This window comes from Mus caroli, unplaced genomic scaffold (genome assembly GCF_978045245.1).
Source record: "Mus caroli unplaced genomic scaffold, Mus_caroli_1 scaffold_2, whole genome shotgun sequence".
NCBI classification, from domain to species: Eukaryota; Metazoa; Chordata; class Mammalia; order Rodentia; family Muridae; genus Mus; species Mus caroli.
In genome coordinates this window covers 59725466-59751638 of record NW_028227257.1, presented here as the reverse complement: position 1 = coordinate 59751638, position 26173 = coordinate 59725466, and the positions used below count along the sequence as shown (strand labels likewise).

General features: G+C 40.3%; 1 protein-coding gene across 3 annotated transcripts in view; it reads left to right on the top strand.

The window, feature by feature from the left end:
* Snap23 (synaptosome associated protein 23) overlaps window positions 1-24701 on the top strand; it is a 35710-nt gene extending 11009 nt beyond the window's left edge. Inside the window, exons 2-10 of one of the 3 annotated variants that reach the window (XM_085834538.1) lie at window positions 5017-5105; window positions 9569-9662; window positions 10449-10490; window positions 10852-10900; window positions 11484-11601; window positions 14752-14784; window positions 18682-18837; window positions 20648-20792; window positions 22974-24701. In XM_085834538.1, the coding sequence (XP_085690664.1) occupies window positions 9606-9662; window positions 10449-10490; window positions 10852-10900; window positions 11484-11601; window positions 14752-14784; window positions 18682-18837; window positions 20648-20792; window positions 22974-23039 (666 nt within the window). In that variant the 5' untranslated portion in view covers window positions 5017-5105; window positions 9569-9605 and the 3' untranslated portion in view covers window positions 23040-24701. The remainder of the gene's footprint in view (window positions 1-5016; window positions 5106-9568; window positions 9663-10448; window positions 10491-10851; window positions 10901-11483; window positions 11602-14751; window positions 14785-18681; window positions 18838-20647; window positions 20793-22973) is intronic. The other 2 variants (XM_029474091.2, XM_021150316.3) reach the window with 2 other exon arrangements.
* Window positions 24702-26173: the final 1472 nt, after the last annotated feature.

The window sequence follows — 26173 nt, the reverse complement described above, 5'->3', positions numbered from 1 at the left end:
TTACTGTAGTGTATTGTCTGAAAACCTGATTGTAGTACTGTTTGCAGGGACTAATCGGTTTGTGTGTGTTATTTTTCTTGTCACTTGTCCTTCTGTTGGGCACTAAGAAGTTTATTCATTGGAGCCATAGGTGACTTTGGAGAGAGCTGCCTAGGAAGAGTGGGCTTTGATGGGGCCCTAGGAAGTGACTGAGAAGCCAGAATCTGCCCGAGTAGACAAGAGCAGGACAAGCAGAGGTAGACAGGTGTTTGCATCTCTTTTCCCCCACACTGTCTCAGGACTGACTGCTTTATAGTCCATCTTCAAACTTCTGAGCCTCCTGTTTGAGCCTCCTGAGTTCTGGGACTGAGTGTATACCACCATACTTGACCAAACATATGATAGCATGGGACCTATGTAAACTAAAGGTTCCTAAACAATTAAGAAATTAATAATACATATGATTTGATATTAATATCTAATGAGTGAGTAATTCCTAATTCAAGGAAGGCATTTTTCTGTTGCGGCCCGCCCGCGGTCCACAACACGAACGGTTCACTGAGAATGGCAGTTCAGGCTGAAAGAGAGGTAACTAGTCGGGGCGGAAGAAACAATGGAGTCAAGACAACATCCTGATCAAGACTCAATTTAATATTTCCAGACACTCAGTTTATAAAGGAAGGGGGAGGGAACCCAATTTCCCGCCAAGTAACTCAGGGTCCAGTAGCAGGACGAACACGTGTGTGCCTCCAGGCAGCAAGGTCAGGTTCCAGCAGTGGGCGTGGCAGGACGAATGAGCCGGTAGCTCCACCCTTGAGCAGGCAGGTTCCAGGCTGGGGGGAAGGGAGACCACATTTCCCCCCATTAGATAACAAAACAAAAATAAAAAAGGGGTGGCCTGTGGCAGAAAAATTATCTATGTTCAATAGTTCTGCCTGAGTTCCTAGGGCTAAAGAAAAAACCTATTTCCGTGGGATTCCCTAACTATTCTAATGGTAAACTGTATCTGGCTGAGACTGTCTTAAAAGCACTGACTGAAATACCAGCACTGGGCTGTAGGCTCTGACTTTATAATGCTAATTAGTGCTGAATAGGTAGCTACCTGTTTGCCTTTTAAGTAGGGCGTTGGAACCCTGGCTGAGTTTAGCTAAACAATTTTAGAATAACACTGAACTGATAATTATCCACAATTTTGGGTGACAGGCAGGGGGACAGTGAGAAGAGGTTAAGACCAGCTCTTTAGTACAAGGCCAATTGGCTTTTTTATTTTTTGGGTGGGAGGCAGTGAAGGGCCTGCTCTTACAACAGCAAGGTCTCCAATCTCTCTCCCCCCTATTAATTAAGTTTAAATAGGCAATGCTTAACAGAGGTGATCAAATGATTTTCTCATCCGTAGATGAGTGGGCCTTTAACCTTGACTTGGGTGGACATTAACCTGATTCCTCCCGTGAGTATTGTAACAACTCACATCTGTGGCTCTTGGTATCTTTTGGGGAGGGGAGGCAGAGCCGTAAGTATTTTGGTTTTTAGCTGGAGTCAGATACCAACCTCTTTCAAATCAGGTGTGTCGCACAGGGAACTCAGAAACGGTCAAATTGGACCTTCCCTCCGCAGTGATCTCCTGCGCCAAGCGGTACCCATACCGTATTCATATGATTATGAATCAGTATCGCAATTCTGAGTTATTGCGAGGCCTCTATGTGAGACTTGTCAACCTCAGATTTAGCAAGGCCTAGACAAGAATTATGTCAGTATTAACACCATTAATTTTGGTTAAAATAGGAGCTGAAAGTCTTTCCTCTTCATCTCTGTTATTCCCAGTAGCCTGAGGAACTAAGGACACCTTGCGGTAACAGCAAGGGTGAAAAGCCAGAGGCCAGTTAAGGGACTAAGCCTATATCTATCAAAATAAGAACTAATCTTTGTAAATATATATGAAATTTCTACTTCCCTAGCTCTCCTGGTAAATCTAAATCTTATCTTAGACTGAAAAGCCACATGCTGGGATGTCCCTGGAAGGGAGATTAGCAGAACCACCTGTTTGCTCTTAGGGGCGGAGAACCGGAGAATGTAGATTGACCTGCTTGAGAGAAGGAAGAATACTAAACAATTAGAGTGTAGTAATGTAAATTTTCTGTTTGGAGAAGTCAAGGTACTTTATTTAGATGCAAATTGTAAAGCTAAAGTTTATCTCCGGCCTTTTGTAGGGGAATTGGCTCAGAGGAAACAGTGTTTTTTGAGAGCTTCCACTCCCAGCTCAAGAGGAATTTTAGTTTGTAGAATGATACTTACGAGGAGAGACAGAATCTGTGTTTACCTGACGAATTAATCTCTCTGGTAGCCACCATGCTTCATCTTCATCTCGTGAAAAAACACAAACCGAGCCTCTTCCCCAGATTAGGACTGGATCTGGACCCTTCCATTTATTAGTCAGGGCGTCCTTCCATTTTACCAATGCATAAGAATTAGAAGTAACTGGGTGCCAGTGGCGTTCCGCTGCAGACTGACCCTTAATGTCAGTTTGCAAAAAGTTTAGGACAAATAAGGTAAAGGCAAGGTGAGCCTTTGGTGACCTTGGGGGATATGCTCTGAATTAACTTTACTAGGTAATTTAGAATATAGGAATCTCTAATAATTGAACTGAATATTAGACCAGTCTAAGATTGAGTTAGAATGGCTGGTCACACTGAAGAAGAGTGAAAAATCATTATGACTCTATTAAATGACTAATTTTACTAAGTCTGAATATACAGTCTCTGATGTACTATTGCCATAAAGTTAAAAGGCTAGAAGCTAGTCTAGACTGGAAAAATGACAAGCAAGGATGGATCTAAAACATGAATTTAATCTTTTAGTCCTTTTAATCAGGACACTGAGTTAACTTACCTGTCAGCTCAGCACACGAATTACCAATATGCTTCTGTAGAGTTCTGTGGAGAGAACTTGTTTTTCCCTTTCCTAATAAGGTAGCTGTTTTAGGATCAATTTATAAGCCAATAAGTAGATCCTTTTAAGATACTAAAAAGCATTTATTAAATTTGATATTTTAATCTCAAATTTTGAAAATAAAGGTATGTTTTAAATAGTGTGCATGGAAATGCACTAAATAGTATATATGGGGATACAATTTCTCTCTTTTGTCTTTTAAGAGGTTAAAGTTTAAAATTTTACAATATCTAACCTTTTGAATTAATAACTTTTTGGACAAAACATTTTAAATATTTGGCTGTAAAGGGGCAGTGACTGATTGCACTTTCAATTATTTTTCTTAAGGAACGGTTGTAACTAGAAGGCTAGAAAAGTTATTAAGAGTCACACGTGCATAATTTATTTATTTATTAACTAAAAATATGTATAAGCAATTGTAAATTTGAGAATTAATAGTATCTGAGGGACGAACAATTTTAAGTAATTATGAGCTCAGAGATATAGCATTGACTATCAATATATAAATTAAGGTTTGATTGTTCAGCATTTTAAAACACCATCTACAGCACACAACCAGATTATTTGTGCTGGAATAGGGGCAACTGTGTGTCTTAAGACTTTGCCCCACAGCAGCTAGTTGGGCCCACGTGGGCTAACGATCGGCTGGGAGGATAAGAAAAATGACTTTACAATAATGTTTTTTCTGGCCAAAGAATTGTCTTCGGCACAACTAATTTTTAATTACCAATTAACAACAATTATAAAAGCTTTCTTTATTTCCTGCAAAACCCCTTGCAGCAAACCAAAACACCAAATAACAAAAGGATACTGTCTCTGAATCTTTTGGGTGAGAGCAAGGATTTAAGGTAAACTTCCCTTGAGAAGCATTAGTTAATAAAATACTTTCCACTTAGGAAACAATATATACTGAAAGATTAAAACTTTTGGCTTCTTGTAAAGAAGCAGAAACAATAAACATTTTTCTTACATAATGTAAAGCTATATTAGCCATACATAGAGGCAAAATTTTCTAGTGATTACCAGTTTACTAGAAGCAAAAATCTTTGAATTTAAGCATTATTTTAAACATCTGAATAGATTTGTAACACTGTTAAAAAGAAATTTTCTTGAACACAGGGAAAAACTTTTTTAGGCATTGTTTGCAAAACAAAAGAAAGGGCCACAAGCCGCTCTGGGACTGCCCAGAGCCCTGTATTGACTCAAAGGTAAAATACTTTTTAATCTGGGCATTAATCTTAAATTTGCAATCAAACTGCAAGCTGCAGTCAATGGAACAATGGCAGTTTTAACCATAATTTTTAAGTTTTTATGCAAGGTTAGGATAATATCTACAACTTTGGGAAAGCAAAACCTATGTTTAAAACAATTTATCACTGTTAAAATCAATATTAGAAGCATTACTATCATATTACGAAGTTTGGATATCAATTAATACCTATGAATACCTATTAAAGCAAGCTTTAACGCTTTAATAAAGAGGCATTGCTTTATATCTTATCTTAAATTTTACTATTTAGGATAGGAACCACATTAATCATTATCTAAACTAGAAATATCTTAAGAGACTCAGCCTCTGAAGCTTAATCTCAAACTTTAACTCGCTTCAGGGCCTCACCAACTTTTTCCCAGGTTCCACAATCTATCCTTTCTTCTTCTTTGAACCATGGACAACAGCTATCTATCTTATCTAAAAAATTTCTTACTAATTGTACTTCAAGCCTTACTCCTTTTTCCTTAAGCAACTCCTGAAAACTAAACACAATCGCCTGATCCATGATTTTGAACCCTTCTTTCTTCCACCTAAGCAGTTTTCTAAAAAACTGCGGCACACCGCCTGTCTCCGTATCTAGTTCCGATTTACGAACTGCTGACCCCAAGCAGAACCAGTGTTGGGTCAGCACTGCTTCAAACTTGTTCGTATCCTACCGCATCCCCAGCAACACTCTACAAAACTGAAATTTTTTAGGCTAGCGCTAGCATGTGTACCTGTCCGTTGCTCCGATGCTCCTCCGATACGAAGATTCTTTCCTTTCTTGTGGAGCTCCACACAGCAGTCGTTTCTCTTAACATCTCTCTGCCATTCTTCAGGTCCCAGTTCTGGCGCCAACTGTTGCGGCCCGCCCGCGGTCCACAACACGAACGGTTCACTGAGAATGGCAGTTCAGGCTGAAAGAGAGGTAACTAGTCGGGGCGGAAGAAACAATGGAGTCAAGACAACATCCTGATCAAGACTCAATTTAATATTTCCAGACACTCAGTTTATAAAGGAAGGGGGAGGGAACCCAATTTCCCGCCAAGTAACTCAGGGTCCAGTAGCAGGACGAACACGTGTGTGCCTCCAGGCAGCAAGGTCAGGTTCCAGCAGTGGGCGTGGCAGGACGAATGAGCCGGTAGCTCCACCCTTGAGCAGGCAGGTTCCAGGCTGGGGGGAAGGGAGACCACATTTTTCTTCTTCTTCTTCTTCTTCTTCTTCTTCTTCTTCTTCTTCTTCTTCTTCTTCTTCTTCTTCTTCTTCTTCTTCTTTCTTCTTCTTTCTTCTTCTTCTTCTTCTTCTTCTTCTTTTGGTTTTTTACAAGACAGGGTTTCCCTGTGTAGTCCTGGCTGTCCTGGAACTCACTCTGTAGATCAGGCTGTCCTCGAACTCAGAAATCCACCTGCCTTTCCCTCCAAGTACTGGGATTAAAGGTGTGTGCACCACTGCCCGGCCTGGCATTTATATTCTTTAAACTTAATTATTTTATGGGTTCAGGCTTGTATGTTTGTCTACCATGTGTATGTCCGGTGATGGAGGTCAGAAGAGGGCCTAACATCCCCTAGAACTGGAGTTGCAGATGGATGTGAGCCACCATTTGATGCTGGGACCTGAACCAAGGTCTTCTGCAAGAGCAGCCAGTACTCTTAACCATTAAGCCATCTGTCCAACACCAGTATATCTTGCTTATATATCTTAATTTATGAATATTTTGAACCACAGATATGAAAAATATAAGTTATATATATATATATATATATATTTTAGATTTATTTATTATATGTAAGTACATTGTAGCTGTCTTCAGACACTCCAGAAGAGGGCACCAGATCTCATTACGGATGGTTGTGAGCCACCATGTGGTTGCTGGGATTTGAACTCTGGACCTTCGGAAGAGCAGTCGGGTGCTCTTACCCACTGAGCCATCTCACCAGCCCCCATAAGTTATATTTTTAACTTCTGATGCTTCTAAAAATTTTATTTGTGTACATCTGTGCATGCATACATGCATATATATCTGACATAGCACACACGCGGAAGCTCAGAGGGCAACTTGGAGGAGTCACTTTCTTCTACTATGTAGGTGTAGGGGTGGAATTTATGCCCTTAGATCGGATGAACACTTTTACCCATTGAGCCATCTCATCAACCTGAAATGAACTGTTTAATTGAACTTTTAAGGCTCAAAAATCTTAATTACATATAGCACATTTAACTACATACACACTCACACACATAACTTAAAGAGCTCATTTGCCTAGCATGTGTGAGGCCTGGATTCAATCACCAACACACACACAATGGGAAAATGTCTGATTATTCCATTACATGGGATTGAGCCTAAGCCCTTGTGCATGTGAAGTAAATGTTCTACCTCTGAGCTACACCCTCAGTTCCAGCTGAAGAAATTTGCCCATGACCAACTGGCTGCTTTATTCCATATGACACACTTGCAGCGGTGGATAATGGGGTGAGGTCTAGTGACTGTCTGCTTTTTGTTACTACCACATGCAGCTCTGTTTGAAAGAGCTACATTCCTTTGAGAGTGTTCCCTGTTTTTCTTTTTTGTTTTTGTATTTGGTTTTGTTTTGTTTTGTTTTTTTTCGAGACAGGGTTTCTCTGTGTAGCCCTGGCTGTCCTGGAACTCACTTTATAGACCAGGCTGGCCTTGAACTCAGAAATCCGCCTGCCTCTGCCTCCCGAGTTCTGGGATTAAAGGCGTGCACCATCACCGCCTGGCTGTTCCCTGTTTTTCTATGTACTTGTTCACTCATTAGTACTTTCCAAGCATGTACTCTCAGAGCCTGTTTGGTGTTGACATAGATGAAAAAACCTGTCACCTTTAAGAGTGTAATCTAGTAATGTATTTCTGGTTAACTTGATTCTCTGCTTGTCAGTGTAATTCATAGCAGAGTACCTGACCTCAACTTAACATTTGTGCCTGATCAGTCTTTGTTGATCAGCTCTCAGAATGAGTGCTAGGAGTTTTAGTAGCTTCCCGATCTTCTGCCCACTGACATCCCTATCCCCATGTTACTATAATTACAAGTTTCCAAAGGTTGAATATAGTGGCCCCTACCTCTAATCCCAGTACCAGCTGGGTACCATACATCCAACTCATGAGCCTGCGAGGAATATCACACCATGACACTTGTTTTATTTCCTTAAATTTTTACAAGATCTTTTACTATGTATTAGAAAATTATTGCTTAATTTCAGAGAGTCTTCAGTGAAACAACAGAGCATATAAATAGAAGAACACAATCTATCAAGAATGAAAATTGATCTTTTTTTTGAGCTCTTTGTATCAGATCTTTTTTTTCTTTTATCTTTTTAGTGTGTGTGTGTGTGAGAGAGAGAGAGAGAGAGAGAAATAGATGAGAGAAAGAGAGAAGGAGGGGGGAGGGAAGAGAGGGAGAGAATGAAGAGAATGAAAATCCCTGAAGCTGAAGTTACCAGAGGTTTTGTAAGCTGCTGGACATGAATGCTGGGAATCGAGGCCAGCCTGGTCTACAAATGCTGGGAATTGGTCCTCTTCAAGAGCAGTTTGTGCTCTCAACTGCTGAGCTGCCTTTTCAGCCACAGCAGTACTTTGTATTTCATATTCTCCAAGGAGTAGCTTGAAAAACTCATGTATTTTTTAGAAGTAATGTCCATATGTTCTTTATTTACATGACTTTTAAGTTATGTTCATTTTTGTGGTGGTTTGATAGTAAACGGCCCCCCTAGGCCCATAGGTGATGGCACTTTTAGGAGATGTGGCTTTGTTGGAAGAGGTATGTCACTAGAGGGTCTTTGAGGTCTCCAAAGCTCAAGCCAGTCTCTTTTCTGCTGCCTGTGGATCAAGATTTGGAACTCACTGGGCGTGGTGGCACACGCCTTTAATCCCAGCACTTGGGAGGCAGAGGCAGGTGGATTTCTGAGTTCGAGGCCAGCCTGGTCTACAAAGTGAGTTCCAGGACAGCCAGGGCTATACAGAGAAACCCTGTCTCGAAAAACCAAAAAAAAAAAAAAAAAAAAAAACAAAACAAAAAAAAAGATTTGGAACTCCCAGCTTATTTGCTTATTTCCTAGCTCCATGCCTGCCTGCATGCTACCATGCTTCCTGTCTGATGATAATGGACTAAACCTTTGACTTGTAAGCTAGCCCCAATTAAATGTTTTCCTTTATAAAAGTTGTTATGATCATGGTATCTCTACATAGCAATAAAACCCAAGCTAAGAAAGTTCATTTACCTGAATGCCTTTTCTTTATTGCTTTACCATATTCAGATAGGATTTAAAGAACATTGTTACAGGATTAAGGATGTGGTGCAATTGATACGGAGCCTGCCTAGCAGTCTCAAAGCCCTGGGTTCAATCTCTAGCACTACATAAACCAGACAGAGTGATACACACCATGGAGGGCACAAGATCAGAGATTCAGTCATCATTGGCTGTGTATCTCAGAAACATGACACCCTGTCTCAACAACAATAATAAAGAACATTGCACAACCAAGAATTTGCTTTACACTTTTTAAAAACATTTATTTAGCCAGGTATGGTAATGCATTCCTCTAATGCTAGCACCAAGGATGCATAGACAGGAGGATCTCCTGTGAATTTGAGGCCAGCTTAGTCTACAAACTGAGTTCTGACCATCTAGGGCTACATAGTAAGATGCTCTCTCCAAAAAAGTAAAGGAAAAAAGAAAAAGAAAAATTTATTTCTGTATATGTGCATCTAGGATGTATGTTCCTAGAAGTATAGGTACACACATGCCATAGCTTGCATGTGGAGGGCAGAGGACAAGTTTAAAAAAGTTTTATTGGTGTTTGGGGATGGTCATGGAGATCAGAAGATAACGTTGTAGACTCGTGGCAAGCTCCTTTACCTGTTAAGCCATTTCAGTGCCCATAGCATAGCAAGCGTTTTAACTCTTTGAGCCATTTCATAGGCTCATTGATGCCTCGATTTTTAAGGCCAAGGATCTTTCCCGTTGGAAAGGGTACTTCCCCTGGGCCTGGGGATGTAGAATAGTTGGTAGAGGGCTTGCCCTGGATTCAGGTTCCAGCAGCACATAAACCAGACATGTCTGTATCCCAGCACAGGATGTGCAGGCTGAAAGATCAGAAGCTCAAGGTCATCGTTAGCACATAACAAGTTTGAGACCACTTAGAATATATGGCCCCTTGTCTTAGAAAGAGTGTTTCGCCTGTGTTGTAAGTTTACTTTTTGTGCTAATAGCATTAAATATCCATGTTTACTCCTAGCCTGAGTTCCTGTCTCTGTAGTATAGGTGGGCAGGTAATGGGATCAGCCCTTTTATCCTACTTGTCTGGTAAGTATCTAAATCCCATTAATCTGTGCTTTTTGCTCAGACTTTTGTGTGTCCTCATTCTTTTAGAGTATCTGTATTTCTGTGTCCAGCAGTGTGACTCACCATGGATAATCTGTCCCCAGAGGAAGTTCAGCTGCGGGCTCACCAGGTTACTGATGAGGTGAATGATCTGTTTCACTTTAATTTTTTATTACATTTTAATTAGCTTTTGTGGGGTTGTGGGCATGTTTGAGTGTTGAGTGTCACATACATGTGGAAGTCAGAAGTCAACTTGCAGGAGTCAGAGTTCTCTCCTTTCTTCTTGCCTGTTCCTGGATTGAGCTCAGGTGGTCATCTTTACCTCCTGAGCCATTTGTAGGCCACTATTTCCATTTTTACAGTAGAAAAGTGAGAGTCACTTTTTTTTTTTTAAGATTTCTTTATCTACTTTATGCATATGAGTATACCACCATTGCTCTCTTCAGACACACCAGAAGAGGGCACTAGATCCCATTATAGATGGTTATGAGCTACCATGTGGTTGCTGGGAATTGAACTCAGGACCTCTAGAAGACCAGTCAGTGCTCTTAACCACTGAGCCATCTTTCCAGCCCAGAGAGACACTTTTTTATAGATCACTTTGGCGTCTTCTTAGTCCCTTAAGGTGGCTAGTATTTAACAGTTACCTGCAATTCTGGAAGGAATTCTGAACTGTAACGATTCCTTAGTATCTGTGTAGTAGGCATATTTTTGCCTTCCTTCATGAACTCCCTTGGCTCCACCATCTAGGATCTCTCCTAAGAAGTACCTGGTAGGAAGAAAGTGAAAGTGGACCTGCTTTTTTTGCTTTCTTGTAAGGAGGGGGTGTGCTGGCAAGTTGTAGCAAAGTAGCATCATAAATATAGCCTGTGATTGATTTGTTTCTCTGTATTTTTTTGGAATGCTATAACTTTGTATTTCTTCCTAGTCTCTGGAAAGCACAAGGAGAATCCTGGGTTTAGCCATTGAGGTAAGAAATATTCAATATTTGAGTATAGAAATATATGGGTGGGATACTAGCACTAACTGCAGATAATGAGATTTGAAACCAGCAGTTGCTGAAGACTGCCCAGTAATGCATTAATAAGCCAGTTCTGTTTCTTATGAAAATACTGGGATATTGACAGGAAAGGTGAATTTACCATATGCTTGTGGCTTACTTTAGAGGTTAATATGTGTATTGGTGTGAGACATCTAGTTCTGTCTGTAACACTGATTCCTGAGAAGTTGTTTTCGACGTGATTCTTTCTTATCATGTGTCAGTCTTTGCAAGGTTCACAAGGATTTTGGGTTGCTTTCTTGTACTTTCATCTGTCTTTTCCCCCTTTTAGTCTCAGGATGCAGGAATCAAGACCATCACTATGCTGGATGAGCAAGGGGGTGAGTTGAAGTCATTGAAGGAAACTCTAAATTTGACTTACAGTGCCAAAAATCCCTAGAAAATCCAGCCTTCTCTTTGTAAGATAAAGTAATATGTTTCCTCCATTTCTCTGACTCATATTATAGTATCATAGTCATTGCTGGACTGGGATGAGAGGCAACAGTACCCAACTGGATACAAGTCTGTTAGACAAGCGCAGCTTTTTATGTGCATTTGTCACATAGACTTTAAACATGATATTCTCAGATCATTTCCCAGATAGCAAGGTCTAAAGCAGGTCTAGATTCTGATGAGTTTAGAACATCCAGTTTTTTTGGCCTGAATTCATCCCGTTTAAGCTTTCCTTAGTTTAGTGCCTAAATGTTAGGAGTACGAGGCATCTGGCTAGAGTGATTCTAAGCAACCCTCACATGCTGCTGGAGAACAGATCTTTCTACAGTGAGACTTCAGGAACCTTAGGCTCAGTATTGTTTTTAATACTCACTGGCAGGTGATAGGTAGCATGGAGGTTGCAGCTTGCTGCTCTGTAACATTAGCATTTCACTGGACATCTGTGAATGTAACACCAAAACTTATTCTTAGAACAACTAAATCGCATAGAAGAAGGCATGGACCAAATAAATAAAGACATGAGAGAGGCAGAGAAGACTTTAACAGAACTCAACAAGTGTTGTGGCCTCTGCGTCTGCCCTTGTAATAGGTAAGTTGATGAATCAAAGACCTTTTAAAAATAAATCCGTACATGAGAATATCCTTGCTTATCCCCTACCCAGAAATAAAGTCAGAAGTGTAACTGGATAACTGGGCCTAAATTAGCAACTTTGTTAAAAACAAACTGAAGATCAAGGTTTCATACAAGTGGGAAGGTTCATAGAAAATCGTGCCTAGATTGACCAACTCTTGTACCAAACATCAATTTCAATCTGGATACAGAAAGACTGGGGAATGTGCGTTTGGATGTTGTAGAACAGAATGTCATTTGTATCTAGACAGTCAAGGAGTAATGAATGGACTTCTTCATAGGACAGTGTGGTAGAGCTAGTATTACATGGTGTGATACCTACTAAGGCTAAGGGTATGGTTAGATGATACCTTAACAGAAGACATAGGGCATGAGTTGAGCTTGTCACTCAAAGGCTTTGGGTTAATGTGAAGGAAAGGGTCTGGGGGTGAGGCTAAATGGGAACCATAGCACCAGAAAACAAACAACAAACATGGAAAGAATGGGAATTTAACTGAACTGTATGATGAAGGTGAGAAGTAGCCAGAAATGCAAGTAGCTGATAGAGGAACTTGGATGCCAGGGTTAGGGAGGAGATAGACTGGATTGATATTCGTGACTGTATACCAGGAGGCTAGTTAGGAGTAGTTGTTATATGGGTTTCCTTGAGACAGGATCTCACTATATAGTCCTGGCTGGCCTGGAACTTTCTATATAGACTAGACTGGCCTTGAACTCAGAAATCTGCCTGCTTCTGCCTCCCGAGTGCTGGGATTAAAGATGTGTATTAAAGTGTATCACCATGCCCAGCCACTCATTTTATTCCATTGTAGAAATTTCTATTCTCTTCTTACTCTTGGATGAAGTAAACTCCGTGATTTTTTTTTTTTACTAATAATAGGTATTCAGATAAGGTATATAGTTTGGACAGAGGCAGTTAACCATTAATCCATTAGGAGCTCCTCTTTGAACTTTATTCTAAGTCTAGTGTCTCGAGATTAAGTTGCAGAGTTTCATCAGCAGTTCATCCAGCTAGTTGTCCCAGGTGCATAAATCCCTGTGAGTTAAGATTTTTGCACTTACATATTTTCAGGTGAGTATATTTTTTGTTATTTGCTTTGCCTTGTTTCTAATGTGAGTCCCAGGGATTTGTACAGCAAACATCCTTTAACTGCTGAGCCATCTCCCCAGCTCTAAGATAAGTGTTTTTGTGTTATTATATAATAATTTTAATTTAAAACATTATGTGGGGCTGGTGAGATGGCTCAGTGGTTAAGAGCACCGACTGCTCTTCCAAAGATCCTGAGTTCAAATCCCAGCAACCACATAGTGGCTCACAACCATCTGTAATGAAATCTGATACTCTCTTCTGGAGTGTCTGAAGACAGCTACAGTGTACTTACATATAATAAATAAGTAAGTAAGTAAATAAATAAATATTTTTTAAAAAAACCAAAACATTATGTGTATTTGCATACTTGGTGTCTGTGCACCATATGCGTGTTTGGTATCCACAGAGGCCAGAAAAGGGCATCAGATCCCCTGGAATTGGAGTTAGAGAAGATAGTGAGCTGCCACATCCATGTTGGAAGTTGCCCAGATCCTCTGGAAGAGCAGCCAGTGCTCTTAACCCGTGGGCTGTCTCTCCAGTCCCTTCTGTGCTATTTTCACTAAATAAAAGGATTATGTTGCCTTTTGGTCAACTTTTGGTTTTGATTTGTCATGAGAAGTTAAAGATTTGACTGTTCTCAGATTTAATACAAGCCCATTGATCTGTTTTTACTTTGGTTGATTTTCTAAAAGGTTATAGTTCAACAGCTGTGACTGGAGCTGGGGATATAGCTCATTTGGTACAGTGTTTGCTCTGAGTTCGAATCCCAGTTTGGCATAAAGTTGGGAGTAGTAGTTAAAGCCTATAATCCTAGTTCTTAGGGTCCTACTCTTCCTCAGCTACATATGGAGTTCAAACCCTCTCTCCAAAACAATAGCAACAAAAACTACAATGTGTTAACTAGGTTTAGCAGATTGAACTAAGCAGACATATTTGAAGTGCCTACATAATTTGATTCAAACTCTTAGATATGTTTTACAAACTTCTGTTCCTGTCTCTTATGTTTCCTGTACCATCTTGGAAAATTGAGGAAGAGAGAATAGGTGAATTCCCTTGAACAAAAACTCCTCTTCAGTTTAGAAGATTGTTTCTAAGTTGTATGTTAATAAACAGAATAGCAATGAATTCTAAAGGGTCAATTATAAGAGAACACAGAGGGTAGAGCAATGGGTGTATTAAAGTTTTTCTTTGTGTGTCCTGCTATATGTGGGCAAGCTTTTCTTAAACATGAGGAGAGAAAGTAGAACATGGCCCTGCCATAGGCTTTCCCCTCCAGCATTGGCAGAACTCTTTCTCAGTGGGTGGAGAGAAAGCATTCCTTAACAGATGGAGTCTGGGACTGCTGTGACAGAACAGCTGTTCCATGAAAAGAGAGCAGAACCCACGTGAAAGATTCTAGAGGAGCTTTTCTTCTTCCAGCATCTTAATCCTACTGAGACCTGGGCTGCTCTTAAGTCGCTTGTCCCCATTGTCTCGTTTTCCTCCATTGTCCAGACCTTCCTGACCGTACCTGATTGAAACCTTACCTGTTGCCATCAGGGTCAGCACCTAGCCAGATGTAGCATGAGCGCCTCAGACACATATACAGCATCCTAGTCCTCCGAGTTCTGTGGGTGTCAAAATCCAGCAGTACTAAGAGACGACGTGCTTTCTTCCTTTTCTTCCTCCCCCATTCTCTCCCCTTTCCTTCCCCACCCCCCTCTGATTCACAGTTGTGTTTATTGAACCATTTAGAGTTACATTTTGTTCACTTTGTTTCATAAAATGGTGGGATTGTTTGTGCTTTAAGTTGTAGCTTTTACATTAGTATACTCTTGTGATCATACTCAGGGCCTGGCACAGGACAAGCAAGCACTCGAACACCAAGGAGGGCTGAGGGACTTCAGTGCTGCCAGCCAGTACTTCCTGCCCAGCATAAACTTTAACCTTTTAGTGAGGAGTATTAGCCCTTGGACATGCTCAGGAAAAATAAAGTATGCCATTATTTAAATTGTTTTCTGGTTTTTCTTTTTATCTAGATTCTCAGTTGGTGACTGTTTCCTTGAAACCAGGCAGGCATTTGAATGCATCATGTGTTTAAAGCTCTAAATCTGCTCCTGTTCTGTTTGACTAACATGCACTGTCTGCTTCTTATTCTCTCACTTAATCTCTTCCTTTCTTGCTTACTAAAAAATGAAGATCTAACATCAAAAGCCGGGCTCAGTAGCTGATCAAAGGGATCTTTAAGATGCAGTCTTGAGGTGCAGGCTGAGCTGCTAACCTGCTGCCCAAGGTGATGTTTCAAATGGCTTTTCTGTGCATGTGCATGGATTGTGTGAGTGATGAAGCAGTCTTAAAGCTGTGTTGTGTGTAATGTCAAGTGAATTTGTTTGTGATGGGTGCTAGCAGACAAAATATGGACTGAATAAAAGGATCATTTGTTATAACTCCCTTAGTAATGCTCCAAAAGCTATGGTTTTATTTACTAAGTAAATATTAGCAAAATAAAAGCACCCCTGAAATCCAAGAAGCGTTAAATTGTTAATCTTAGCAGTCAGCACCTACAGTTGACTGCACCTCTCTGTTCCTCTCTTTAGATGTCCTTGTACCCTCTGGTTCCTGTAGAGTGCTTCTATTAAAATAGAGCTTCTCTGCATTTTACTTTCCCTTGATTTAGGCCTCTATCAAGTCAAGGAATTGCCAATCTAGTCATCATAAATCCTATTTAGAATAAAGTGGGATATCAGTTTTAAATGTGCCAGGCTTGGTGTTCCACACCTCCAGTCCCAGCACTGGGGAGGCAGAGGCATGTGGATCTCTGAGTTCAAGGTCAGCATGGCCTTTCAAGTTCCAGGACATTTAGAGCTATATAAAAGAACTAACTAAGAACAAACGAATGAATGAACAAACGAACAAAAGAAAGAAAAGAAAAAGAAAATTTAACATAGCATTCTTTAAAAGGTAAAATCTCATTAGACACTTTTGGTTTTATTTTCATCTTTGAAACAGGATCACAGTTTGTTAGCCCAGACTGGCCTCACTCAGTCTCAAGAGTCCTGGGTTTACAGACATGCCACTATGCCTGGATTTGAATTTGTCATTCTCACCCACCTGCTCTACAACCTAGCATCCTAATAGAAGCCCTATATATATTAGCTCAAGTAGCATCTCTGGCTGCTGTGCTGACAGTGGTTGGGTGCGAGGACTCGTGAGGCCCTGGGGTTATTCCCCACTACCACAAATGGGCAAAAGCCCAGAAGCCACTCACTCTTTAAGAAATCTGAGAAATATTGGTTATTTTGCATATAATAAAATCTCTGCTTTAGATTTTTGCCTGGAACCTATATGTTAACAAAGTATGCATGATGTATTAGCTCACTAATTTAACAGGTAACTATATGAAGATATTAATTTAAAAATTAGATATCTCACCTTGTTCCAGGAAAGATTTGAAATGGCTGATTAATTGACTGAATGACAGAAATAGTAGTATACATATAAAAATAATTATGAGAACTTTGAATGGGACCAGGAGAGGTGCTTTGAGAATGAGCTTTTTGATATTTATCAATTTCTCTTTTAAGAGCTTTTAAGGGCCTACAAGACAGTTCAGTAGGTAAAAGTGCTTGCTACCCAAGCCCCACACCCTATTTCCCATCCCTGGAGGAAAGTGAAAGTTCAGTGTACTGGTGTATATCTGCAGTCTCAGCGCAGATGTGTACCCCAGTCAGTCCAGTCAATTTGTTGTTTGTTTGTTTTTTAAAGATTTGTTTTGTTTATTATATGTAGGTACACTGTAGCTGTCTTCAGACACCAGAAGAGGGAATTAGGTCTTGCTATAGATGGTTGTGAGCCACCATGTGGTTGCTGGAATTTGAACTCAGGACCTCTGGAAGAGCAGTCAGTGCTCTTAACTGCTAAGCCATCTCTCCAGCCCTGGAGTACCCTTTGTAAATAAATTAGTACACACACACATACACCTTCACACTTGTGAAGTCAGAAAACAACTTGAGGAATTGTTCTTTTCATCCTTCCTCAGTGTGCATTCAGGGAACTAAACTATGTTGTTAAGCTTGGCAGCAAGTACCTCTACTTACTGAGCTGCCCTAACAGACCTCCTTTTTAGTTTTTGAGGCAAGTTCTCACAACATAAGCCAAGCTGGCCTCAAACAAATGATTTGCTGTCTCAGCTGCTCGAGTGCTGGAATCATAGGCATATGCCACCTGCTAGGAGTGCCTTTCTTACAAGTAACAAAAAAAGTCCAGTTCTAGTTTGGCCAGAATTTAATCTTTGTATGCTTATGAAAGAAAAAAACACTTCTTTTTCATAGAATTTTTTCCTCTTTTTTTTTTCAATTTTTGCAATTAAGAGACTGATTCAGATCTGGGATAAGTAAGACCTATATTATAGCAACATTGAGCTTAATCTTTGTTAGTACAAAAATAAAGCTGAAATGAAGTAAAGTCTTGCTTGAAACAAAACGTAATCAGTAAAGACAGTTTTGAAATAACCCATTTAAAAGTCGCATGACAAAGTGAGGTGGTGTAAACCTGTAATTCCATCACTTAGGCTGTATGATTAGGTCCTGTCTCTAAAAGAGAAAAGAAAAGCACTTTCCTTGGCTCTTTTTTTTTTTCCTTTCCATTTTATTGTTTGTTTGTTTGTTTGTTTGTTTTTAAGATGGAGTTTCTCTATGTAACAGCCCTGGCTGCCCTGGAACTTGCTTTCTAGACTAGGTTGTCTTTGAACTCATAGAGATCTGACTGCCTCTGCTTCCTGGGCGCTGGGATTAAAGGTGTTTGTTACTATGCCCGGATCTGGGCTTCTTTTTCCTGCCCGTTGTATCAGTAGAGAACTATATTCTATGTTAAAATTCTGACTCCATTAGCTACACCTAAACCTTTTAGGTAAGTTTTATTTTGTTGTAAGACCTCACTGTGTAGACCATGCTGGCATCTTTTATCTTTGTATGCTTATGAAAGCATCAGACTCAGAGAGGTCCACCGGTCCAGCACACCCATGTCTACCTGTCTTAGAGAAGCACTGGCATTGCAGATGGACACCGCCATGCCAAGCTTTCCCTGGGTTCCAAGATTGAAATCAGCTTTGGGGCTTGTGCAGCAAGCTCATCTTTAGTTTTAAAAGACCTAGACTTGGGATTTGTCAGGGGATGGGGTGGGTGGGGTGTTTGAGACACGGTTTCTCTGTCTAGCCCTGGCTATTCATCCTGCAGACCAGCTGGCCTCAAACTTGGAAATCCATCTGCCTCTGTCTCCTGAGTGCCAGGATTATATCAGTTGGTTGTCTAATTTAGAAATAATCCATGTTTTTCTTTCATGATATTTTGTTGTTTCTTAAAAGAAATTTAAAAAATAAATGTAATGCAGACTTTAAAACAAGGGTCTGAGGTCCTTTTTGTTCAGTTGGTAGAATGCTTACCTAGCATTTGAAAAGCTCTGGGTTAGATCCCCAGAACCACATAAACCAGGAGTTCATGCTTACAATCTTTGTTGTTGTTGCTTTCTTTTCTTTTCTTGTAAAAGTTATAAGCTGAAAGACTTGACATATCTAGTTTCAGTTTACCACTTGCTAATGACTCAGCAAAGATTTGATAATAGTATTTGGGCCTTTTAAAAATGCTTGAATAGTAGTTGTGCATGCCTGTAATCCCAACACTCAGGAGGCAGAGGCAGGCTTCTATGAGTTCCAGGACAGCCTGGTCTACAAAAGCAAGTTCCAGGATAGCCAAAGCTACATAGTGAGATCTTGTCTCCAAAACAGACAAAATGATTCAATGTTGGTAGAGGTTTATCTGACTCATCCCTTCTCTCTTTTGACATTAGCCATAGTGCAGATAACCTAGTTTTAGCAAGAAATGGTACAGTCATATCCAAGGTAATAAGTACTAAATAATTTTAACCCCTCCTTCCTGCTTTTCAATTTGTCTGTATCCCTGACATTAATATAGGACAAAGAACTTTGAGTCTGGAAAGAACTATAAGGCAACATGGGGAGAAGGTGGCGACAACTCACCTAGCAATGTAGTATCTAAGCAACCGAGCCGGATCACAAATGGTCAGCCTCAGCCAACTACAGGAGCAGCCAGTGGTGGATACATTAAACGGTATGTCAGCTCCTCCTCATCGTTCTGCATTTCCTAATTCATGGCTCATTTTAGAAATTGGGTGTAGCCAGCCATGAGCCCTAACTCAACAAGTAACCTGTCAATCTCCCTCCCTTCCTTCTTCTCTCCTTTGAAAGAGATGGTTTATTTTGGCTTTCCATTCCAAAGGGTTCAGTTTATGGTTTCCTGGAAAGAAAATCCTGGCAGCAGGCTTATGGTGATGGTTATTTTCCTGTTGTGGCAGACAGTAGGCAGTGAGAAGGAAGTGCAGGAAAGGCAGACCAAGGCATGCCCTCCATAGGGCTGCTGTCAAGCCCACACCCTGCCTCCTGTCCTGAGTTAAATGCCCAGTTCTCATATGTAAAAGGAGAGAACTGACTCATATAAATAATCCTCTGATCTCCAACACATGTGTTGTGACATGTGCGGGCCGTGGTGGTTTACACCTTTAATCCCAGTGCTTAGGAGGTAGAGGCAGGCAGATCTCTGAGTTTGAGGCCAGCCTGGTCTAGAGAGTAAGTTCCAGGACAGCCAGGGCTACACAGAGAAACCGTGTCTTGGAAGAAAACAAAACATAAAGATTCAGCTTGACTTGAAGGCTGAAGATAGAGGATGCTTTAACCTAGAAGTTATAGGTCAGTCAAGGGGAGACTCCATCTGGAGTGAAGAAAAATAACAACAAAACAAGCTGTTTTCCAGGTAATCCTAGCACTTCAGAAGGATGACGTGGGAGGGCTGGCAAATTCAAGGGCAGTCTAAGAAACACAATGAATTCTAAGCCATCCAGGACTATATACTTCCCTGATTGGGAAGATTTGGAGTGGAGTGTTAGAATTAATGTATTACCATAAACAAGTACCTCAACCATGCTGGAAAATACAGTGTCTTAGGGTTGTATGTTAGTTGTCTTCTCTGCGGCTCTCATACTCTCCTTGATTGGCCTTTGCTGCTGTTGTTTTGAGACAAGGTCTATGTAACCCAAGCTGTTCTCCAATTTATGTTTCTCTTCCTGCCTGAGCCTTCTGAGTGCTATGATTACAGGTAAGTGCCACCATGCTTGGATTTTAAGAATTTATTTTAGGGCTGGTGAGATGGCTCAGTGGGTAAGAGCACCCGACTGCTCTTCCGAAGGTCCAGAGTTCAAATCCCAGCAACCACATGGTGGCTCACAACCATCCGCAACGAGATCTGGTGCCCTCTTCTGGAATGTCTGAAGACAGCTACAGTGTACTTACATATAATAAATAAATAAATCTTAAAAAAAAAAAAAAAAAGAAAAACAAAGCTTTAAAAAAAAAAAAAAAGAATTTATTTTATTATTATATGTGTGTGTATGTGAGCACGAGTCCACATGAATTCCATAACATGTATGAGGGGGTCAGATGCAGTATTGTAGAGGAGGTTCTCTCATACTTTGACTTGGGTTCCATGAAATGAACTCATGTCATCGGGTGTGTGCAGCAAGCACTTTGACCTGTCGAGCCATCTTGCTAGTCTGCCCACTACCAACTTGATTGCCTAGCTTTTCTTTGCTCTTCTCTTTCTTTTTCTCTTTCTCTTTCTCTTTCTCTTTCTCTTTCTCTTTTCTTTTTTCTCTTCTCTTCCTTTCTTTTCTTTTTTTCTTTCTCTTTTCTTTTTTCTTTCCTTTTCTCTTTTGTACCTTTCTTTCAGTATAGACTGTTTCTAGTAGTATACATTTCATTTACATGTTAAGCATCATTTTGATTGCTTACTTTTATAATAATTCTAGATTTAGTCCATTTGTAACTTAACAAAAAGTTCTGATTTAACTTTCTCTTTTATCTGATAGTATAACTAATGATGCCAGAGAAGATGAGATGGAAGAGAACCTGACTCAAGTGGGCAGCATCCTAGGCAACCTAAAGAACATGGCTCTGGATATGGGCAATGAAATTGATGCTCAAAATCAGCAAATACAGAAGATCACAGAAAAGGTAAAAAAAAGAAACCCACAGGAAAATGAAAGTCAACCCAGTGATCTTGAGTAATAACATCTCCGAGAGATGCTTGTGAGAGAGAAAATGCAGTCTACTCAGAACAGTGCTGATGATGAACATTTCAAAAGTGATCTTGCTATTTTGCTCATAGCAGTGGTTTATTGTAAAGGCACAGCTTGGAATGACATATAGCTTAAAACTTTGTACATGAAGCTAAGAAAAGTGAGTTCCAGGACAGCCAGGGCTATACAGAGAAACCCTGTCTTGAAAGACAAACAAACAAACAAACAAACAAACAAATGTACTGAGTAACCTGAGTCTTATAGCACAAACTAATAATCCCAGCAATGGGGAGGTAGAGGCAGATGGATCTAAGTTCGAGGCCAGCCTGGTCTACATAGAGAATCCCAGGACTTCCAGGGCTTCATAAAACCTCCCTATCTCAAAACCAACCAACAAACCATGTACCGAGTAGATTCCTCCTAACGCTTATGTGTGCGTTGGCTTTTACTTTTGTTTTATTCACAGATAGCCTAGTAGTAAGAGTCTATAGCTTCATTTCAGGAGTCAGCAGCAAAAATCAATTCTGTAGACTTGTTCTTGTATGGTATAGATTAAAAACAGGGTCATTTGTGGCTGGAAGGATGGTGCAGTGATTAAGAGCACGCACTGCTTTTACAGAGCATCTGGTTTATTCCCAGCAACCAGGCCAGGTGGCTCACAACTGCCTATAACTCCAGCTTTAAGGAGTCTGAAACCCTCTGACCTCTTTTGGCACCTGAACTAGAGCCATTTGGTTCCTAAGATGCTTATAATGCTGAACCCTGGGTTTAGGTATAGATTACACATCATTTTAATTTATATGCTTCTGTGGGTGGCAGTACATCTGTTCCAAAGATCTTTGGCAAAGTTATTTCAGTCTCTTTGGTCAGAGCTACAGTAGCTCCAAATGAGACTCCTGCTCAGAGAGCATTCTTGCCATACTTTTTTGCATCGAAAATGGGCTGGACATGGTGTTGATGCCTGTAATTCCAGCCACTCCAGAGGATTGGGAAGATCACTTGAACTCATAAGCTCAAGGCCAACCCAGGTAATAAGATCTAGTCTCAAAAAATAACTAAGTAGAAAAGCTTGGGAGATGTCAGTTGGAAAGTACTTGCCATGTAAGCATGACCCTAAGTACTCACATACAAGCCTAGACATGGTGCTGTGTGTCTGCAACCCTGGGGTGTCGGGGGGCAGGGCAGCACTTGTTTTTCCAGAGTACTGGGAAACACTTCTCAGCACCCACATGGTGGCTTACTCCAGTTCCATCATCTTCTTTGTGACTTCCATAGGCACATGGTACACAGACATGCATGCAGGCAAAACACCTATACACATTCATTAAATTTTGCTGATGTCTGGTGGCATATACCTTTAATCCCAGCACTCTGAGAAACAGAGGCAGACAGATCACTGTGAGTTCGAGGTCAGCTAGGGTTACACAGAGAAACCATGTCTCAAAAAAATCAAATTTTACTATGTTTTTTGTTGCACTGATGACTGAATATCGGACCTCATGTGTGGCAGCCAAGTAAAATACCACTGAACTATATATCCTCATCCTCTTTTCTGTTATTATTTTGAGACAGTTTGACTATAACCCTGGCTGGTGTTGAACTCATGATATTCTTGCCATGTCCTTTTGAGTGCTGAGATTATAGGTATACGCCCATATCTAGGTCCCAAATATATAAAACTTTGTGTATTTGTGTGTGTGTGTTTGGGAGTGAATATATGTCCATAGAATTGCAAATCATATATTCTGCCCCTGAGCTATATCCTCAGTTAAAATTAAATTTGTTGATTTTTTTTTTTTCCTTTTCTCCCCAGCCTCCATAAACTTGATTTTTGAAACAGAATTTCATGTAGCCTAGGCTGGCCTCAGATTCACTGTGTAGTTGAGGAAGACCCTGCTTTTATGATCCTTTTGCCTCTTCTTTCTAAGTGCTAGGATTATAGGCACAGGCCATGATGCCACTTTTGATGCAGTGCTGTGAAATGGAGCCCAGTGTCCAGTGCATGCTGGGTGGACACCCTTCCACAGAGCTACACCTGAATCCCCCAGGTTAACTTGTGTCAAAATGGGTTGTTTTGTGAACAGAGGCTGATGCTTATTTCTCTTTTTTTTTTCAGGCTGATACCAACAAGAATCGAATTGACATTGCCAATACAAGAGCAAAGAAACTCATTGATAGCTAAAGCCCTGCTGTACTTCTTTGCCTGTTAACTCAGTTCTCTAGCTCCGCTGAGTCATTTCTTATTCAGAGTTTGAAAGGCTGTGAGAAGGAGCGGAGGAGGAATGCCTCTCTACTTTCTTACTTTGTCTTTTGGGGGTAGGTTCTTGCTCAGGCTTCCTTACAGTCTTTCTCAGTCACTCTCATAGGCTTCTTTCCATACATCACCGTCTCTTCATCTCATCATATAGCTTCCTTTTGCGTTCAAGATTTGGAAGCATTGCCAAAGAGCCATGAAAGAGGCAGCTGTATAAGTAGCTTTTGTTATTATTGGTTGGTTGGTTTGGTTTTGGTTTTGTGGTAAAGAGCAAGAGGAAGGAATAGGAAATGAAGCTGACTCATTAAAGAAACTACAGGTCACAAAAACACAGACGAGTGCTTGGGGTGGGAGCTTTCACACATGTGTTTTGTTCTGCATCACTGTTTTTCAGTTTCTGCTCCAAAGGAGAATACTATGAGTTTTCTAGAAGTGAGCTTCACTTCTGAACCCATAGTGATGTGTGTGTATATACATAGGTTCTTGGATCCAGTTTCATATTGCACATGCAGGAACAGTATATAAATGAGTGCCTTTTATTCTCACACAATAAGTCATAGCATGTAGGCCTGTTAACTTCATGAAGTTGACAGTAGCCTTTAAAAGATACACACACACACACACACACACACACACACACACACACACATGAAATAGGAGATTTCCTCAAAGTTTTTGCAAAACTTTTACAGTGTATCATGTGAATTCAGATTTACCTCAATACTAAGAATTATGTTTAGATATGAAAAAAACTTGTTTTGATCTCAGGTAGAAAAATAGATTGCTTTGAGTTTTGTGTAGTTTTAAACATTTAAAAAGTCATAATTTGCTACTAAAAGTTGTCTGGAAAATTATGCCTTTGGATTATTGATGACCGCACTGCCATTCTCTCTGCCTTACGCACAGAATCAAGTTTATGTAGATCCTGAAGTGTTAGGAAAGCTGAAATGGTATTTGTCACATTTGTTTAAAAATTAGCATCTGTACACTTTAGAGCTACTAAAGTAGATTGGTTTCACCAATAACCATTGCTTTATTCTTACAATTAAATTTTATAATTAATGATATTGTTCTTTCAAATAGGTAATGTTTCTATGACTTATTTGTGGGGGCAATCATTTTATCAGCTTTTGTTGACATTAAATAAAGCAAATGTCCATACATCAAGCACTCCAATAGAAAGCTGTATTAGCTCTCTTCTAATTTTTACCAGAAGTGTTTACAGGAGTTTCTATGGTTTGCTATGAGTCCATTCTAGACATTATTTATCTTAGTCATTTGAACTTAAATACACTACTGAGTATTTCTGAGTGAGAATTACAAGTCACTTATTGAAGAAGATAGATGAAGCCTACCAACATTCAGAGGGTGAAGAGGACAGTATTTAAAACAACAAAGAAATGCCGGGCGTGGTGGCGCACGCCTTTAATCCCAGCACTTGGGAGGCAGAGGCAGGCAGAGGCAGGCAGACTTCTGAGTTCGAGGCCAGCCTGGTCTACAAAGTGAGTTCTAGGACAGCCAGGGCTATACAGAGAAACCCTGTCTCGAAAAACAAAAACCAAAAAAAAAAAAAAAAAAAAAATCAAAGAAGCACTCCATGTCAGAGCGGTTAGTTTGTCAGGTAAAGATACTGAATGTAAGAGGTAAGGCTAAATCCAAAACACTGGATTGTGCTGTACCTAAAAGTGCTTTCCTTAAAAACATGCTGATTTGTCTAAAGGAACGGTAGGTACCAAAAGGTGTCATCCAAGGTATATTTGGTTAGAATTTGCACCAAAACAACCCTTTGCTCTTGCTGGCTGGTGTGAATGTATGCTATTTCTTTGCCTTGGTTTCCATATCTGTAAATGGGAATTAATAAATAGTAATGCCCAGAAATTTCTTAGAATATGCCAGGCTCAGAGGCCACACTGGTAATCCCAAAATGTGGGAACCTGAGGCACAATCAATCTACCCAGTGAGTTGTGGGCCAGCCTAAATTGTGTCAAAAAACAGCACCCCCCCAAAAAAAAAAAATCAACCAAAAAAATTGTTAGAACAGTGCCTATAAAATGTAACTGTCGTAAACGATGGCCATTTTCTCTAGACTGGAGGGAGCTCTCTTTGGTCAAAGATCTTAGGTTTCCTCTTCTCCAGAGAAAAAGCGAAGAAGCAGACACCAAGCGCCTTTGCCTGCTGAACCATCATGCGCACCACTTGCATTATTTTTGAGATACGATAGCAAGTAAATACAAGCTGGAGTCACCTGGGATTTATTTTTGGTCTGTTTTCTAGTATAGTGATCTTGAATACAATACCTATGATTACAGATAAGAGCTAGTATCTCCTACCAAACTTTTTGTTTGTTGTTTCGTTTGTTTTTCTTGACACAGGGTTTCTCTGTGTAGCCTTGGCTGTCTAGAACTCACTCTGTAGACCAGGCTGGCCTCAAACTCAGAGATCAGCCTGCCTCTGCCTCCCAAGTGCTGGGATTAAAGGTGTGCGCCGCCACCACCTGGCAACTTTTTATTTTTTTAAACTGGGTCTCACCATGTAAAGCTGGCTGGCCTCAAACCCAGAGATCTACCAGTTGCTACTCCGCAGATACTGAAATTAAGTGTGCCACTACACCCAACTTCAAACTTTTACATTTTAAAAAATTTTAAAGCCCAAATTTAATCTTAATCTTAACTTATATGGCTGTACCTATTTCATCCCTTCTTCAGTTTTAATGTATTCTTCGGTCAATTCTTTTTCTTTCTTTCTTTCTTTCTTTCTTTCTTTCTTTCTTTCTTTCTTTTTTTAATTTTTTTTATATTTTTTTACTTTTTATCTTTTGGTTTTTCAAGACAGGGTTTCTCTGTACAGCCTTGGCTGTCCTGGAACTCACTCTGTAGACCAAGCTGGCCTGGAACTCAGAAATCCGCCGGCCTCTGCCTCCCAAGTGCTAGGATTAAAGTCGTGCACCACCACTGCCCAGCCTTTTTTTTTATTATTAACATATATAAATACACCGAAACTGTCTTCAGACACACCAGAAGAGGGCGTCACATCTCATTACGGGTGATTGTGAGCCAACATGT